This window comes from Lissotriton helveticus, chromosome 12 (genome assembly GCF_964261635.1).
Source record: "Lissotriton helveticus chromosome 12, aLisHel1.1, whole genome shotgun sequence".
NCBI lineage: Eukaryota > Metazoa > Chordata > Amphibia > Caudata > Salamandridae > Lissotriton > Lissotriton helveticus.
The window spans coordinates 450,988,462-451,007,009 of NC_136073.1; the positions used below are offsets into that span (position 1 = coordinate 450,988,462).

The following is an 18,548-nucleotide window of genomic DNA, read 5'->3' on the forward strand; positions in this document are numbered from 1 at the left end:
GGGTCTCCAAATAATTCTACAAGTGCCTCCCCTGCCTTTACTTCTGATATGGAATCGTACTGTGGATACTTTTACACTTTAGGAAGATAGCTGTAGAATTCAAAGTCCCAAAGCAGCCATCACTTCATCTACAATTTTAGAGGATTGCCTGTGACATTTTACACAAATTCTTCAAATTCTGATAAATTACCTGTGTGAGTCTCCATTATAAACTTGATGTGTCGATACTCGAGAAGATAGTATACAAGGCAGACAAGAGCCTGGGTTTGCAGTACTGAGGGACCAAAGCTGTCCTCCGGGTTGCAATGGGCTCAAAGTCTTGGGATAAGGACCTTGGCTCTCAAGTGTTACATATACAGACTAATCGGTTCATTAGTGGTGCAGCAGAAATGGAGCGCAACTGACTTGTTGGGCCTAGCACCCTTCACCCGCAATTGACATTCATTCTCCTTTATCCATATTGTGCTTCTGATGTTGGTAATTCATGATCACTGCCATATAATTTGCACGCAGCGTTTTCAATTACTTTTACTGTTTCCTATCATTAATTGCTATTATTATCCGGATATGAAATTGCCTATACTTGCTTAGTTTTCTTTTGTGTGTTTTTTCCAGGCTGTTCGATATGAAAATCATTACACCAACACAAAGTATTGTTTGTGTCAAATGTTAAGAGAACATCTGGAGTCACCACAGGGAAAGAAGCTGCATTCAGCCCAAACTCAACGCGCAATCTGGTAAGAAATCCCTAGACGGGGACAAATTTCCCTCAGCAAGACCACATGAAACTGCAAACAAAGAAGATTCTGCATAGGAAGCACATCTGTTTCAGATATCATTCGTTTTAGTTAATTTACTTATATTTAGCTATGCTTCTGTCAGTCTAGTGTTGTGCTTAATGTGGAAGGACCAACCTAGACAGTCAGAGGCTATACAATTAAGTGTAACAATGTTCTATGTTACCACAGTACACCGACTTAACCAATCCTAGGCATTAATGGGATGATTTATAAACACTCTATCTTGGAACCGTGAAGTATCGTTTTAGGTTTATCTGAAGTGTCCATTCTGACCCCATTTAGTTATCCAGTTGTATGATTAAGGATTCTAGCTTTCATAGTTGCAGGTTCCTGTGTCTGTAGCCTCTCATAAGAGGAGACACTGGCACTTTGGTACAATTCTCCTCTTCACAAGTTCAAACAAGGAAAAGATTGCCACATATTATGTGGTATAGTAATGGCCGGGACATAATTTAGGTGTCAAAAGGGTGCAACTGATGCCACTGCGTCTGCTCCTTGAGATAGCTTTGCCAGTCTTAGGTTGCTCAGGCAAACATCTAAGACCTGACCTGACCTTGCACCGCGCTCCATTTTTACACCATCATGTTGGCTCCCATTTGCTAGAATTTACATTAAGACAGTGACCAGCAAAGTAAAGTGGGAGCAGAATGGGTTTGCAAAATGTGTGCTCACACTCATTTCCCACCCAAATGAGTGTAGAACTCCTCAGCCACCCCACCCAATCCTTGCAGGGAACTAAAAGTGCAATTAGGTGCCTCTTCATGATGGATGACTCTCACGCATAATTTAAGCAGGAAAAGGCACAGCACCCCTTTATTGATACTGTGCAGTAGCTATAATATTTGAAAAATCACCACTACAGACTGAGGAGCACCTCTGCATTCTGCAACTTTGCAACCCTGATGACTTTGTTAAATGTAAAAACAATGTTGGTGGAATTATAACTAACCATGGGCCCGATGTAAGTAATTAGTATTTACCGATTCGTAAATACCGAATTTTACCGATTCGGTATTTACAAATCGGTAAATGCTATGTAGGTATTTTTACCGAATAAATTAACGAATCGATAATATTCGGTAATTACCGAATCGGTATTTACCGATTCGGTAATTGCCATTGATTCCTATGGGCCTTGAGGCCCATAGGAACCAATGGCAATTACCAAGGGCCAGATGTAGGTAATTCATATTTACCGACTCTTAAATACCGAATTTTACCAATTCGGTATTTAAGAGTCGGTAAATATGAAGGGGGGAGATGTAGGTATTACAGAATCTGTAAATACCGAATCTTTAAGATTCGGTATTTACAGATTCTGTAAATACCGAATCGGTATTGCCCATTGATTCCTATGGGCCTTGAAGCCCATAGGAATCAATGGGCAATACCGATTCTGTAATTACAGAATCGGTAAATTACGATTTTAGCATGGGTGCAGGGGGTGTCACTTTGACACCCTCTAGCACCCCAAAGACGGGCATGTTTGCCATGTGGCACACAGACATGCCCTAAGGGCCTGTCTGTCTGTCACATGGCTAGGTGTGCATGCACACATGTGCATGCACACCTGGAATCGGTATTTTACCACCCAATTGGATTGGGTGGTAAAATACCGATTCTATAAGGCCTTAGGGACTCTGAAGAGTCCCACCTACATCTGGAAGGTACCGAATCGGTAAAAATACCGATTCGGTATTTTACAGATTCTGTAAATTTACCGATTCGGTAAATTTACAGAATCTGTAAAATCTGGCCCCCTACATCTCAAGATGCCAAATACCGGTCGGAAACAGCCGAATTCGGCCGTTTCCGACCGGTATTTGCCACCTACATCAGGCCCCAAATCGGTAAATACCGATTCGGTAAAATTACCGAATTGACAAGGGGGACAGGGTGTCACTTTGACACCGTGTTGCACCCCTGATTCAGGCTTGTGTGCCATGTGACACACATACATGCCCTTAGGGCATGTATGTGTGTCACATGGCACACAGGGGCCCTTAGGGCATATATGTGTGCCACATGGCACAGGTGTACATGCACAGATGTGCATGTACACAGGAATTCGTTATTTACCATCAAATAGCATTTGATGGTAAATAAATTCTTAAGGGCCTGTGGCACTGTTTTCAGTGCCACCTACATCTAGATTTATCGATTCGGTAAATTTACCGATTCAGTATTATACCGAATCGGTAAATTTACCGAATCGGTACATTTTAGGCCCCCTACATGTCACAAACCAAATACCGGTCGGTAACGGCCGAAATCGGCCGTTACCGACCGGTATTTGGTGACCTACATCTGGCCCCAGATTCCTTTTGGAATATCAGTATCTCCTGTGAGCATATTTTGGTTTTACTTCCTTAAATTTACACATTTACATACATTTTATCCTACTTAGGAATGATGACAATGGTGGTCTGTAATCTAATTGTGGGATGAAATTGATCAGAAATTGAGGGTATATGTTCCTCTGAATGATTAACTATTCTGGATAGGAGGTACACAGCATTTCGTCTCGAGCTACTTGTACATCAACTCCACGACTTACACTCCTTAACATATAGAGGCCGAACTCCTCACATGTTGCCCATGATCACCAGAACTCCACTGTTCTGTTGGAAGGCAGTGGGCAAACACATAGGTTGGTAAGGCAGACTGATCTCCGAAACTCCTCTCTGGCATTTCACATACATCTGATAGAGACTTCTAGCCACAGATTTCTTACCCGAGGTGTTAGACTGGATCCGAAAATCTTTTGTCAGCAGTATCACTGAACAGTGGTAGGTGGCGCCATTCAGCTGTTGGCATCGTCTGCGCCAGAAGTCAGTTATTTTCTTTCCTCACCAGTAAGTGCAGATCCGGGAAGAGCAACCCCTTAGTCCTTTTTTGACTGAGCTTTTGTCGATGTTTTGTCAGGTTCTTTTTTGAGGTCTTAACTTTTCCTTGTGGCTCCTGACTGGGCATGGAGAGTCTGGTATCTCAAGCTGTTGAGGATGGCCATTGGTCCTCTGATCAGGCTGCACCTTCAAGAGGATCTTCTGCTGCAGCAGTGGGGGAAGGTTCTCCACACAAACCTGTCATTGATCAGCCTTCTTGCATGGAGCTTTAGCTGCAACAGTTGACAGCTTTTGATCTTCCTCCCGAAGTCCGTGAAGTTATCTTAACTGCCACGCATCCCTCCAACAAGATGGTTTACATCTGCTGTTGGACAGAATTTGTGGCATGGTGCTCGTGGGACTCTGAAGGGCTATCTTTCTGCTATTTCAGCTTTTCTGCAGTTGCCTGATCAGCCATCCCTCTTCAAATTCCCTTTTGTATATAGGTTTCTGAAAGGTTTACAACATCTTTTTCCACCTTCTCCTTATGCCCCAGTGGGACCTCAATCTTGTCCTTTCCTTCCCTATGTGTGCTACCGATGAGCTTCTGCATAATTGTCCTCTCAGGCTCCTTACCATCAAGACGGCCTTCCCGGTAGCAATAGCATCTGCTTGCTGTGTCCTTGAGTTTCAGGCCTTGTCATTCAAGCCTCCTTATCTGTACATCTACCCAGAAAAACTGGTGCTTTGTATATGAGCTTCCTTTCTCCCGAAAGTGATCACTCCATTTCACATAGGCCAACCCATCAACCTGCCTTCTTTTACACTCCACCTCATCCCTCCAAGGAAGGGGAGCAACTTCCTCATCTGGACCCAAAAAGAGAGTTGTAACCCAACTTACACGGACGCCAACCTATAGGTTGATGGCGGGCTGACGCCGACCGACAAGTAAGAAATGAAGAAACAACATTCCTTCTATCTAGGAACATAATTCCTCTCTCCGAGGTCGGTAATAATTGACTCGGGCCTCTGTCAGATTTAGGCTGATTTATGGTTGTTTTCTCCTAGAATGCTCGGAGATCAGCCACCCGCGATGTCCATGAGGCACATTTAGCACATCATTGAAGTAAGTCGCTGGCCTTTTCAGGGGAATAATGAAAGAGTATTTAAACATCCCCACTCTTTTGGCATCATCGGGATTTTACACTGCTTTTGTACTACCTGGTTTCTCGTTGTATTTGTATTTTGTTTTCTTTTGCAACACAATGTGTGTCCACGAAATAGGAGTGACCACATTGTTTATGGTAACATAACAAAAAAATTAGAAGTATTCCTGTGACTTCACGTGAGAATACAAAACAAAAAATTGGGTTACCATTTGTAACCAGCAATATAAGACTTTCGTTGTTGGTACGCATTTCTGCATGTCATATTAGAGTGCATTGAAAAAATAGAGATGAATATATACCTGAACGGAACATTGTTACTATCATGTTATGTGTGTTTGTTTCTATTTTCAGGTTCTTACACAGAATGCTGTATATAGAACGACAACCGTGAGTACACGGGAGTTGCACTGTAGGGTCTGAGAAGGGTGCACCTTAGCGTGTGCAGACCTCTCGTCCCCTCTATCCTGGTCCTGAAGAAAACCTAGAATTATAACAGGTTGAAACATGTCGACCATATTTTTTAACCACTTTCAGATACCATATGGCCAATAGCACCATGAGCAGTATCAAACTTGTTTTAAATTGGGTTACACAGACTCCAGAATAAATAGTTCCAAAGGAGTATCCGCTGTTTACCGTTTTAACTCACTTCACCAATATTTTCACTTTTCACCCCTCACTACATAAAAAAACAACCATCTCCGCTGCAGTTGCAGGCGTCGTAGCACACCTAAGTGGCACTCGGTCAATTGGGTGGGCCCCGATGATGAAGCATGTCACCGACCAGGTCGGTGAGTGAGGGGTTTCTTAAAAAAGAAATGATTTCTTTTTTCTGTCACTTATTCATCTCTAATCTGCTTCAGAATTATCAATATTTTATGTCTTGGGGACTACTCCTGTCATTGTTTTTGTTAGAGACTCTATTTAGCCACAGATCATTTACCAACCCACCCATCCTCCCTGCTCTGCAAATGGATTTCTAGGGACAGGGCTTTCCCCTGTCAGGGCCCTAGTATTCCACACCAGTGGTTAGTGTACTCCCTGGCCTTGTCTTTCTGGCATAGAAAGTTGTGAAAAGTAGCTGCCGTCAGCGCTAGGGTGATGCCTATATAGGCACTATGCACATCCCTTCCAGCGTGTACAAAGCCAATGACGCCACGTGAAGCCGAATGACGTTATCTACTAGCACGCAGGGGTAATGCTCTTACAAAATTCCAGATCCACTCTGACACCTGAGAGTAATTTTAAGGTAAGGAATCTGCAACTAGATAGTCTCTACCAGATAAGACATTACTGAAGGAAAGTAACTTGTTCCTTAAGCACATTGCCAAACTCAAAGGATTCAGGGCCTGGGATTTCATGCATTTCTACACTTGGCGATGTATGGGCCCCTAGTTGCATGAAATGTGTCGTCCAATTAGTGATCGTCTTTGCCCTTCACAAGAGCTAATTTTTAAATGTACTTGCATTGCGACACTCCCGTGATATCCACCCAGTGAGTTAAAAAAATTATTGGAGTTCGACTCCCTAGAGGCCAAGGTTACCATGACACAACTCGAACAGTGGAATATCACAAATCTATAGGTCACTCTCTTGTGATTAACTCCCCCGACCCTTTTCAGCAGCTCTGAGATGCCTGGGGCACGGACCTTGGTGTGTTAGACAATGACTGCCTGGCTGAGGGCTATGGCCCTAGGCTCTTGGCCATTTCAGCTAGACTATTTCATACAGTTCATATCGCTGCACCGCATGTACTATTATCCTGCTAAGCAGTGGAGGATGGACCGGGCTCCATCTGCCGCATGATGGCGCTGTGGCGCCCCAGAAGGCACTTTCTTACATGCTGTACGAGAATGCCAGTCATGGCCTCTTTTTGGCGCACAGTTAACGCACGCATAGAAAGAGTACTAGACTGCCATTATCCGCTGGAAGCCCGAGGGTCACTGCCAGGAATTATGGATAGCTGAGAAGGTGGCCATAGTGTACGCCTACTTTTGACTTGGATACCTAAAAGCCAAATGGGACATAGCGAAGCATTGACACCCCCATGGGGAAAGGAGTCCCGGAGGATTGTTGTCAGATATAATTTTGAGAATTGGCCGATTTCCTCGGCTGGGAGGGGTGGAGGATAGATGAGTCTGAAGGAGGTGGGTGTGGGCGATTAGACGTGATTAAGATAGCATACGAGTACAACTCTTGTTTTGAACAATCTGGTAATATACTTGTAATAAATAATGTTCTTGAATCCAGTAAGTATAAATAGGTATAATTTATTGTTGATTAATCCAAGTTATATGATCAATAGATATAATGATAAAAGTCCCACCAGGAGCAGTTCTTCTCTTGCTCAGCCTGTCTGCCATCAACTGTCTCTACCTAGAGCAGTCAGGTACTTAACATTCTAATATGACATCAATCATTCTATTACATGCAGTGGCTAAGCAATGGGGAAATCTAAGTAAGGGAAATGTAAAGTATGAGCAAGATGTAACACATCCCCTTTCCTTATAAAACAATAAATAAATATAATGGAATAAATTGCATTGCATTCATAAAATATAACATTTGAATTATAAGATGGATTGCATTTTCATTTTAAGTTATATTTTCATTTTAAAATATAATGACCTAAGGAACACATTATATAGCATTCTTAATTAACAGTAGATATGCTAGAATGATTATATTTTCATATTTATTGACCTTTCAAATCTAAAGGTTCCATCTCCTTTCCAAAGAAAAAGTATCCACTAGAATGAAAATATGGATAAAAAGTATATCTTAATTAAAATCCATTAGAATGGAAAATATGGATTAAAAACACAATAACATCCATAAGAATGAAAATGGATGAGTCAGAAAATTATATAAATATAAGCCAGATAGAGTAACCTGCGGCTTTTTACAACAAAGTAAATACAGTATGAACACTTCTAAACATAGAGCACTTTCGTGGTTCATAAGAGCCAATAGAATAACTTGCGGCTTATAACAACATTGCAAAATGGAACTCCTCAAAGTCCATAACAATAAAATTGAGCAACTGCGGCTCTTCTAAACATCAGCAATTGAACCCCTCAGAGTCCATACAAGCAAATTGAGCAACTTATTGTTCTTCATAACAATAGAACCATTGAACTCCTCAGAGTTCATATCAATCAAATGGAGCACCTCATAATGAGCACAGATGTGGCTCCGCAAACTACACATACAAGAAATCCAAACTCCTCAGAGTTTATATCAATAAAATAGAGTAACCTACTGCTCTTCACAGCCCAAAGTTAGGAAAATGGAGCATCTCAAATTGAGCACCGAAGTGGCTTCCTAGAAAATTCCAACACTGGGACAATTAATCCTCTGGAACGAAAACTTCACAATAATTAGAGCACATAGTGGTTCACAACAATAAGAGAAAATGTATGACTCAACTTAGTAATATATGTGAACTCCTCTAATTTTAGAGCACTAGAAAACGTGGCACATTAAAAGTAATCAAGAAAAACTTTGAACACCTCAATAGAAATTGAGCACTTAAATGGTGGTTCAAATTAGCATAACAATATCAAACATATCTGCAAATTAATTAAGCACCCAAACGAAAGTTGTGCACTTACGTGGCTCAATCCTATTAAAATAAACACACACGAAATGAGCACTGCGACAATCAGTTGAGCAGATAAGTGGCTCAACCCAATAAAAGTAAACCTATAACATTGTTCATAAATAAGAAGCAATGATACATTAAAATAACATTGACATCATAAATACTGTGAATTATGTTAATAACAATAGAATTTGCAAATTGGTAAATATGAATAGAAAACATATTACACAGCTTTTCTTTTAAAATAACAAATTAAAATAACAAAAGTAGTCACCGTAGTCACAATGGTTCCAGCAGAATGCTTAAAAATGTTGACTCGAAACAGTACCTGAGAAAATGAAGCATGCATTGTGAAAAAGTCTCGCAAGAAGAGAGTGCCCGAACTCAAATGAAGTGGAAAAGGCAGTATTAAATTTAATTATAGTTCCCTTGTCAATGCTGCCTCCGATGACGATACCAATAAAGTTTGTTGCTGCTTCGCGATTTCCAATCCTTTATGAAGAACATTGTTATTGCGTTGTTATGGTAACCTCAAATCCCAAAATGGCTGCTAGCGTCGTAGCGTAGTGACGTAGTGACGTTCAGCGTCCTTCTGTAAAATCTCTGTGACATCAAAATTAGATTGTCGTCTCTCATGAAGAACTTCAGAAGCAGCCACTCATTCGACAATGTGATTCCCAGAACCTCACGAGAATGCAGCGCGTGAGGTGAGCGTTTTCTTTCACGAGCATGAGTTTATTTTTAAAAAAATGCCCCAAACTGTTCAAAATCACAAAATCTTCCACGCAGCACTTTAAAATTCTCAGTTTTAAATTCAGTGTTTGGAATCCACATATTATCCAGTATTAGGGGTGTCTTTCATAGATTCACATGCCTGAATCATTCCCCGTCGTCGAGACGGGAGCCTCCGGTATATAGAAAAGTAATGTCCTATAGACATACATAAAGAAAAATAGGCCTAAGGGCCTCACCTTAGTAGCCTATCCTTGTCCTTATGCAAAAAGGACCAAACTCTTAGAGCCAGCCAATCAGCTATCACCTCCCTCTAGAACCTTCCCTGCAGGAGCCTCAGTCTCTCAGATTTTCTACCGCACGTTGTGCTAAGGGAGTCTCCTCTGAGCTCTGCTCAGATTCTGTGTTTTTTCACTTCCTTAAATGACTTTGTTGTCAAGGATTCTTTTCTACTATGGATTATCTTCAAATACATTCTCTAAAGAACGTCTGGTAAGGAGAAGAAAAGATTTTTTAAGAGCCTGTGCAACTTGTTTCTAGAGGTTGCTCTGCTTTGATCCTCACACGGACCGCATTTACTTTCTATACCACAGGCCAAAGACTGCAAGGTAGGTCTCACTTTCTCAAGTAAGTTTTTGAGAGGTCGTGAAGGGCGATTTTTAATATGGTGTCAAACACTAAGACCAGAAAGGAGGTTTTTCATTTTCTCCAGTGTCCGTGATGAGGCGTTATCCTCAACGTCTAGGAGACCTCAGAAGAGAATCTCCTCAGACTCATTCCTCAGGGGAAAATCCTGAGAAGGCCCTCAAAAAGATCACCCATGGGTCTTCTGGGCGCAGTTCTTAAAAATCTCCTCACTCTGTGGTAAAGGAGAGTAAAGGACTTGCTTTTGGGAGAGAAATCATGTAAAAAAGACGACTTCTGAGCCGTCAAAATCACCTCCTCTGGTCATAAGACCCTTCAGGAAGGCGTCTTCTATACCTCCTGAGGTAAAGACTGAGAAGCCTACATCGTCAACAGGATCGTCGACGAAAAAATCATCATCATTGCCTATTACAGCCTCTTCGTCTACGATGGCCTCGTCTACGATGGCCTCGTCTACGATGGCCTCGTCTACGATGGCCTCGTCTACGATGGCTCGTCTACGATGGCCTCGTCTACGATGGCTCGTCTACGGCGGCTCGTCTACGACGGCTCGTCTACGAGGGCTCGTCGACGATGGCTCGTCGACGACGGCCTCATCTACGACTGCTTCATCTACGATGGACTCTTCTACGCCTCATCTACGATGGCATCGTCTACGATGGCCTCGTCTACGATGGCCTCGTCTACGATGGCCTCGTCTACGATGGCTCATCTACAATGGCTCATCTACAATGGCTCATCTACAATGTCTCGTCTACGATGGCCCGTCGACGATGGCCCGTCGACGATGGCTTGTCTACGACGGCTCGTCTACGACGGCTCGTCGACGATGGCTCGTCTACGACGGCTCATCTACAATGGCTCATCTATGACGGCCTGTTTACGGCGTCGGCGATGACCTCGTCTACGATGGCCTCGTCTATGATGACCTCATCTACGATGGCTTGTCTATGATGGCCTCATCTACGATGGCTTGTCTATGATGGCCTCATCTACGATGGCCTCGTCTATGATGGCCTCATCTACGATGGCTTGTCTATGATGGCCTCATCTACGATGGCTTGTCTACGATGGCTCGTCTACGACTGCGTCGTCGACGACTGCCTCGTCTATGACGGCTCGTCTTCGATGGCTCATCTACGACGGCATCGTCATCGACGGCCTTGCCTATGACTGCTCGTCTACGACGGCCTGTCTACGGTGTCGACGATGGCCTAGTCTACCATGGCCTCGTCTACCATGGCCTCGTCTACCATGGCCTCGTCTACCATGGCCTCGTCTACCATGGCCTCGTCTACCATGGCCTCGTCTACCATGGCCTCTTCTACGATGGCCTCGTCTACGATGGCCTCATCTACGATGGCCTCATCTACGATTGCTCCTCTGCGATGGCTCAGTCTACAACGGATCGTCTATGGCATCGCCTACGGCGGCCTCGTCTATGACTGCTCGTCTACGACGGCATAGTCTATGACGCCGATCTCGTCGACGGACTCGTCGTCGACGAGGGAAATTCTGACAATTCTGGAATCTTATAATGTGGTAGAAAGGGCTGCTCAACCTTTTAAGATCTCAATGGTCTCTCAAGAACAGGTCGGCTTCTTGTATGACTTCACAGAACCTCTCAAGAAGGCAGTAAGGTCAATACCGATTATCGATTACTTATAGTCAGAGGGGTAAGGGTCATGCAGAACCCCTCCTCTGTATCACCAGTGATCCCTCAGTTGGATAAGAAGTATAGGGCGCCAGATACAGCGCCGGCGTGTTTAACAGGACATACTAAGCCGGACTCCGTGGTGACACAGGCGGCCCAGAAGACCTCCAGGAACCCTTCGGCCCCTCTGTCGCTTCCTCCTGATAAGGAGGTAAGAAGAGTGGACAACATTGGGAACAGGTTTTCCTCAATATCGGCAATGACGGTAAAGGCCACGAACGCCCTAGCACTCTTGGGACGTTATAATAAGCAATTGTGGGCACACATAGCCCCATAGCTGTCGGAATTGCCAGGTTCATCCACTGAGGTAGTAAAGAGGATTCTGCTAGATGGTGAAGCATCGGCGTCAGAAACTATAGACTGCGCGATGGATATCGCTATGACAGGGTTCTGCCAGTTGCCTGGAGCAGCAGTCTTGCGGCTCCAAGGATGGCTAAAGGCAACCTCTTTCCGTCCTGAGGTGCAAACAAAGATTTTGGACAGTTACTATTTGGAACAAAAAATTGACGAAGCTGACCCTGCAAGAGCTTTGGGCACTCTTCAGTATAAGGATCAGTCCTTTAGTAGAATAGAGGAAGAGGACAGTCTTCCTACAGAGGAAATTATTAATACAAGTCTTCCTGCCGTTCGGGCCAGAGTAGACCGCAATACCAACGGCGCCAACAACAGCAAAACAAGCAATCCTCTTTTGGGAGGTCGTCCTTTCAAGGTAAAGGACAGCGGACATAACACAAATCTACGGCTGCTTCTATGAGAAATCTCGATTATGCTGCAGAAAGGAGCAATAGAGAGAGTACCTCCATCTCAGAAGGGAAAAGGGTTTTATTCCTGCTTCTTTTGATCCAGAAAAAAGACAAGAAGTGGAAACCAATCTTGGACCTTAGGGCCCTCAACAAATTCCTAAGAAGCAGTTGTTTCGCTTGGTAAAGCTCCAGGAGGTCTTGCGACTACTGTAACAGCAGGATTTTAGGGCGTCCCTGGACATACAGGACGCTTACTTCCATATCCCAATTCACAGGAATCACAAAAAGGTACTTTCGATTTGCAGTAGCGGGCAGACACTTGCAGTTTCGCGTTCTGCCCTTCGGGCTCAAGTCTGCACCGCGCATATTCACGAAATGTCGTACCCCGGTGGCGGCATATCTCAGACAGTGCCCTCACCAAGTCTTTCCGTATCTGAATGACTGGCAGGTCAGGGCTCCATCCTTAGAAGACACGTCCAGGTCTTCCAACGCCTGTTTAAAGCTTTTCGATTGCTTGGGTCTCACCCTCAATCAGGAAAAATCGGTCCTACAACCTTCTCAGTGCATCAGTTTCCTAGGTGCAACCCTGGACACACGGTCAGCAGAAGCTTTCCCATCCAGAGAGAGGATGAACAAGCCCCTTGCACTAGCTGCTATAGTAGCCACGAAGAAAGTCTTGACAGTCCGTCTCTTCAAATCCCTCCTGGGGATGATGTCAGCGTGTATCCTCCTGATTCCTCACTGTCGACTACGAATGAGGAATCTACAGGAGGTGCTCTCGAAGCGGTGGGTCCAATACACAGGGTCATTCGCCGACCACATAAAAGTGAATCCTCAAATGGTCGGAGACCTACAATGGTGGACGTAATCTCAAAACCTGTCTCAAGGCTTGTCATTCCTGCTTCCGGCTGCTCCTCAGCGGACTGTGGAGAAGTGTGGCTCAGTGGTTAGAGACGGCAGACCCGGAAGCTGAGATCAGCCGTGGACCAGGGTTCGATTCCCCGCCTCGGCGGGTCTCGGGCTCAAAAATTCCACAGCCTCGACAATTCTTGCTCCGGTGCCTACTCGACTTACGGGGTCACACTCTGCAACTCTGGGCAATAGCTTGCTTAATCTCCACTACAGCCCCTCGCGGCGGGATGCCTGGCTTTCACCTTGTGAATACCCTGCTGGGGTATCTCTCACAGGGGAATACCAGGACGGGTTCCCTAAGCAAGCGCCTTGAGACCCCTGGGTGAAACGTGCGCTATATAAATCGAAATACATTTACATTTACATGTTGTCACAACAGGCGCCTCCTTGGAAGGCTGGGGAGTTTTTCTGCAAGAGCTACAGATAAGCGGGTAGTGGTCTCCTATGGAGAAGAAAATACATATCAATCTGCTTGAACTGCGGGCGGTCTTCCTGGCCCTTCAAGCTTTCCTGCCAAGAATAAAACATTCCCTGGTGCTCATCCGGCCAGACAACACCACGACTAAGCACTACCTCAACAAAGAGGGAGAGACACGCTCTCTGACACACTCTCGCGAGTTGCAAAAAATAATCTGGAATTGGCTCACACTCCACAATATAACCCTAAGAGCGGAATATGTCCCAGGCATGGACATGGTGCTCACCGACGTGTTGAGCAGGCAGAAAACATCGTCACACGAGTTCGAATTAGATCAACAAATTATCGACCAGATCTTCTCCAGATGGGGCACGCCGCAAATCGATCTATTTTTGACGACAATGAACGCCAAATGCCCACACTTCGCAAGTTGGCATCCCCAGTCAGGGTCTCTAGGGAATGCATCTTCCATCGCATGGCGCAACGTCGTTGCGTACGCCTTTCCGCTATTCCCCATGCTTCCCAGAGTCCTCAGCAAAATTTAGGTGGAGCCTTGTACTCTAATTTTAATAGCCCCAACTTGGCCGAGGCGACATTGGTTCACGGAGCTCCACCGTCTATCCCTGGAGCCGCCGGTCCACCTGCGGCAGTATCTATCTCTGCTTACAATGAACAACAATAAAGTGCAACATCCGGATCTGAAGTCTCTCAGGTTCGTCGCCTGGCTCCTGAGTTCAGAGAGTTCCACAATCTGAATATTCCACAAGACTGCAGACATTCTTGCCAGAGCAAGGGCGGATAGCACGACCAAGACGTATTCCCTGAAATGGAAGCGCTTTTGTGTTTGGTGTGCAGATCACGGAATTCGGCCTTTCTCCACATCACCGGAGCAAATATTAACTTATCTATTACTTCTGGCACAGTCGGGCCTAGCCCACTCCTCCATTAAAGTACACTTAGCAGCAATATCTCGTTATAAAGAACTTCAACGAGTCCATCGCTCTGGTCAAGCGGGTTGATTAAGCAATTTCTAAAACGATTATACAGATCTTTCCCGCCAGTAAGGATGTTGCCACCTACCTGGCATCTCCATGTGGTTCTTAACCAGCTCATGAAACATCCGTTCAAACCAGTACACTGAGCTGACCTAAAGTATGCCTCGTGGAAATCAGCACTCCTCCTGACGCTCACATCTGCAAGGGGGGTCAGTGAGCTACAGGTGTTTTCAATCCAGGCTCTTTTTCTACTATTTAATAACGACAGAGTAATCCTGAGAACCAATCCTAGGTTTATCTCAAAAGTCCCGTCGGACTTCCACCTTAATGAACCGGTGGCTCTACGTTCCTTCTTTGCAAACCCTACCACTGCAGCAGAAAGAACATTACACTCCTTAGACCTCAAAAGGTGTATAAAGTTTTACTTGGACAAGACGAAAGGCTTCAGGAAGTCTTCACAACTTTTTGTGGCCTACAGTAGACCAAGGCTTGGTCTACCTCTAACAAAACAGAGTATATCTAGGTGGATCTCTTCAGCGATAGCATTCTGCCATGACAAGGCCGGCCGGCCGTTGAATGCCACGGTTCATGCACATTCCACAAGAGCAATGTCCACATCAGCAGCGCTGTTCGCTGGAGTGCCGATTCTGGACATATGCAGAGCAGCGACGTGGAAGTCACCGCATACGTTCGCCTGGCACTACTGCCTGGATGTTGAGCTTCTGCAGGACGCAGCAGTGGGCCAGGCGGTGCTTCGACATCTATTCCAGTGAGGTGAGCCTTCCTACATCCCGCCATCCTGGTATGCACATCTCTTCTATTTGGTTATGTTGATGTATCCTAATGCTTACAGTCGCATGATACTAAGTGTATTATATCACTGATTATATGGCATCATTGCTTCGAAGATGTGCATAGTGTATTGCTAACTACTCTGATTCAGGCATGTGAATCTATGAAAGACACCCCTAATACTGGATAAGAAATGCGTTACTTACCTGTAACAGCAGTTATCCAGTATTGGTGTCTTTCATAGATTCACATGCAACCCTCCCGCCTCCCCTGGAAGGTCTCACTTTCTCTCTACCTGCATTACGCCTACCTAGCTTGGTGCGTACGAAAATCTGAGAGACTGAGGCTCCTGCAGGGAAGGTTCTAGAGGGAGGTGATAGCTGATTGGCTGGCTCTAAGAGTTTGGTCCTTTTTGCATAAGGACAAGGATAGGCTACTAAGGTGAGGCCCTTAGGCCTATTTTTCTTTATGTATGTCTATATGACATTACTTTTCTATATACCGGAGGCTCCCGTCTCGACGACGGGGAATGATTCAGGCATGTGAATCTATGAAAGACACCAATACTGGATAACTGCTGTTACAGGTAAGTAACGCATTTCTTTATCTCCTCAAGGCAATGTCACCAATTTTGCTTGTTTTTCCTTTACCTTTAAAAACTGCCACATGAGTAAGACATTGAAAATATGCAGAAAATCATCACCAGGGATTGACACACTTCCAAAATGAAACTGTACATCTTTTGTCGATGTGTTCTATTCATAAATGGCAGCCTTTTCCTCGTAGGGCCCAAAAATAAAAATGTATTTCTTTTCAAACTTGACACTCATCAAAGTGGGCTAATGTATATCACACCGCACATGCTTGTATGCAGGTCTCTTTAATCCAATAGTGCCAAGACTCCTCAAAGACAAATAGTTTGTATTAGTGACAGGGCTTTTTTTAAATCAAAATGAGGCAAGTAAAACTCTCACTATAACACATAGATCTTCCAAATCATGTAGTAAGAACTCAAACACCCTGGGATGGTAGGCTGTCCAGATGACTGGGGACACTGGTGGGGCTAATTAGGGCGTTTCTGTAAATTTACCTTTTCTTTTCCGGCTTAAGTAGTTCCTTTAGTTGCTGTAGTTACCCATTAAATCCGTTTTCTTTCCATGCATAAGTTCAGTTCCGTCCCTCGTCGCCATTTTGTAATAAATAATGTTCTTAATTCCAGTAAGTATAATTAGGTATAATTTATTGTTGAATATTCCAAGTTATATGATCAATAGATATAATGATAAAAGTCCCACCAGGAGCAGTTCTTCTCTTGCTCAGCCTGTCTGCCATCAACTGTCTCTACCTAGAGCAGTCAGGTACTTAACATTCTAATATGACATCAATCATTCTATTACATGCAGTGGCTAAGCAATGGGGAAATCTAAGTAAGGGAAATGTAAAGTATGAGCAAGATGTAACAATACTGTGTTGTAATACGATTTGAAATGCTAATAACATGCTTTATCAAAAAATAACTTTGCGCATTTGGTCAAACAAACCCTGCTGCAAATTGAGGGGTTTTGTTCCCTGGAATTGCGGCTGGCCAAACCTGAGGTAAAGCTCTGCAGAGCGAATAGCATGCGTGCTGTTTGCACCCTTCGAAATCTGTTGCAGTGCTGCACCCACGAGTTTGCTTTGCATGAGCTGACGCTAATTAGCAGGTGTGCATCTAGCTCATATTTGCCCGTTTTACCCACTAATGTACTCACCTTGTTCTAGCACTGATTTGCGGGTCTGCAATTTGCTCGTATTTTGTCTGGGTGGCCTGAGTCTTTGTAAAGTCATCAAGGTCAAAGGGTGTATATCCACACGTCTGCGTGTCCACATTAAGCCCGGTCTGCTTATGTTTCATATTGCCATGCATTTTGGCAGCCCTTGGGTAATCCGACTTCCCCCCTCCTCTTTTGTTAATCAGACTTTGACTTTTGGTCAACGCAAACACAATGGCTGCCCCCCCCCCCCTCCCAACCAACCTCATCTCCCTATTATCCGACGTTCTTGTTTATGTGGAACTCTTCCTTTAGTTTAAGGCAGCGGTCTTCAAACTTTTGTAGGTTGAACCCCCCAGCTGAATTTTTTTAAATGTTGGGCCCCCCCCACCACCTGACAGAAATTTCTGGACTCGACCGCCACGCGCACATTCCGGGCATATTCAGCGAACACCATTCAATACAATAAGAGTGTTTAGTAAACTGCAGGTTTGTGAATGGGTGGGTGGGTGTGGTGAAATGACAGAGGTTTATTACACAGCTCAAAACACCACTTGTTTTCTAAGGCTGCCTGAATGATCAATGACTGATAATAAAAGGGAGCAAAGATAAAAAAAAGTCACATTACAAATGAATTGACAAAAAGAAGGGGGGACCGGGAGCTTGTTAACATTACAAATTAATAAATACTTATTTATAACTATATTTAGCAATTTGCAAGCTGTTTAAACACTTAAACACATGGCTGACTGGCATTTTGTGCGCCTGCCTGTGTAATTTTAAAAGAAACTTTCAGGGACGTTTTAAGGATTTTGTGGCCTGTGGGCCAAATGTATTTTTGGGGCCCCTGTTCAGACCAGCTTTGATTTTATGATCTAGTCTCAGCTCTTTCATGCCTTCTTTGGTCAAATACTAAATGTGTGTACATAGGATATTCAGGGATAGTGGTGTGTGTTTTCAGTTTGTAACACAACAGCAGTTCACTAATATTACTGTAAATAATCTGTCACACCCTTCTATTTCTCATATGTGAGGTCATGTATTGATCTAAAATAAACTTTTTATATGGATGTTGCATGATGCATAAACACATTTTGTCTGCAAAATGTATGTAATAGACTTATACACATTGAAAATTAATGATTGAAAAACGCTATTTACAACATTGTGTTTTAAAATGATTCAAGGCCCCCGCCCCTCCCCCTCACACACACTCCCACCCCCTTTGAAAGGCTGGGGCCCTGGGCCAGAGCCTACTTTTTGTTTTTTTACAGAGATTTATATAGCGCAAACTTGACCTGAATCAGGTATCAGAGCGCTTTACATAGCACCAGTTGCATTACATGAGGACATATTCATTTTCTTTGTCAGGCACGGGGAGAATAAGTGATTTGCCCAGAATCACAGGATGTTCAGCTTCAATGCCGAGACTCGAACTCTCTCCGTTC

At 44.1% G+C, this 18,548-nt stretch overlaps 1 protein-coding gene across 3 annotated transcripts in view; it reads left to right on the forward strand.

Annotated features, from left to right (window-relative positions):
* The window catches only part of DUS2 (dihydrouridine synthase 2), a 507,948-nt gene that overhangs the window by 410,267 nt on the left and 79,133 nt on the right, over positions 1 to 18,548 (forward strand). For all 3 annotated transcript variants that reach the window (XM_078669057.1, XM_078669059.1, XM_078669058.1), the window contains one exon: positions 616 to 737. In XM_078669057.1, coding sequence (XP_078525183.1) covers positions 616 to 737 — 122 coding nt within the window. The remainder of the gene's footprint in view (positions 1 to 615; positions 738 to 18,548) is intronic.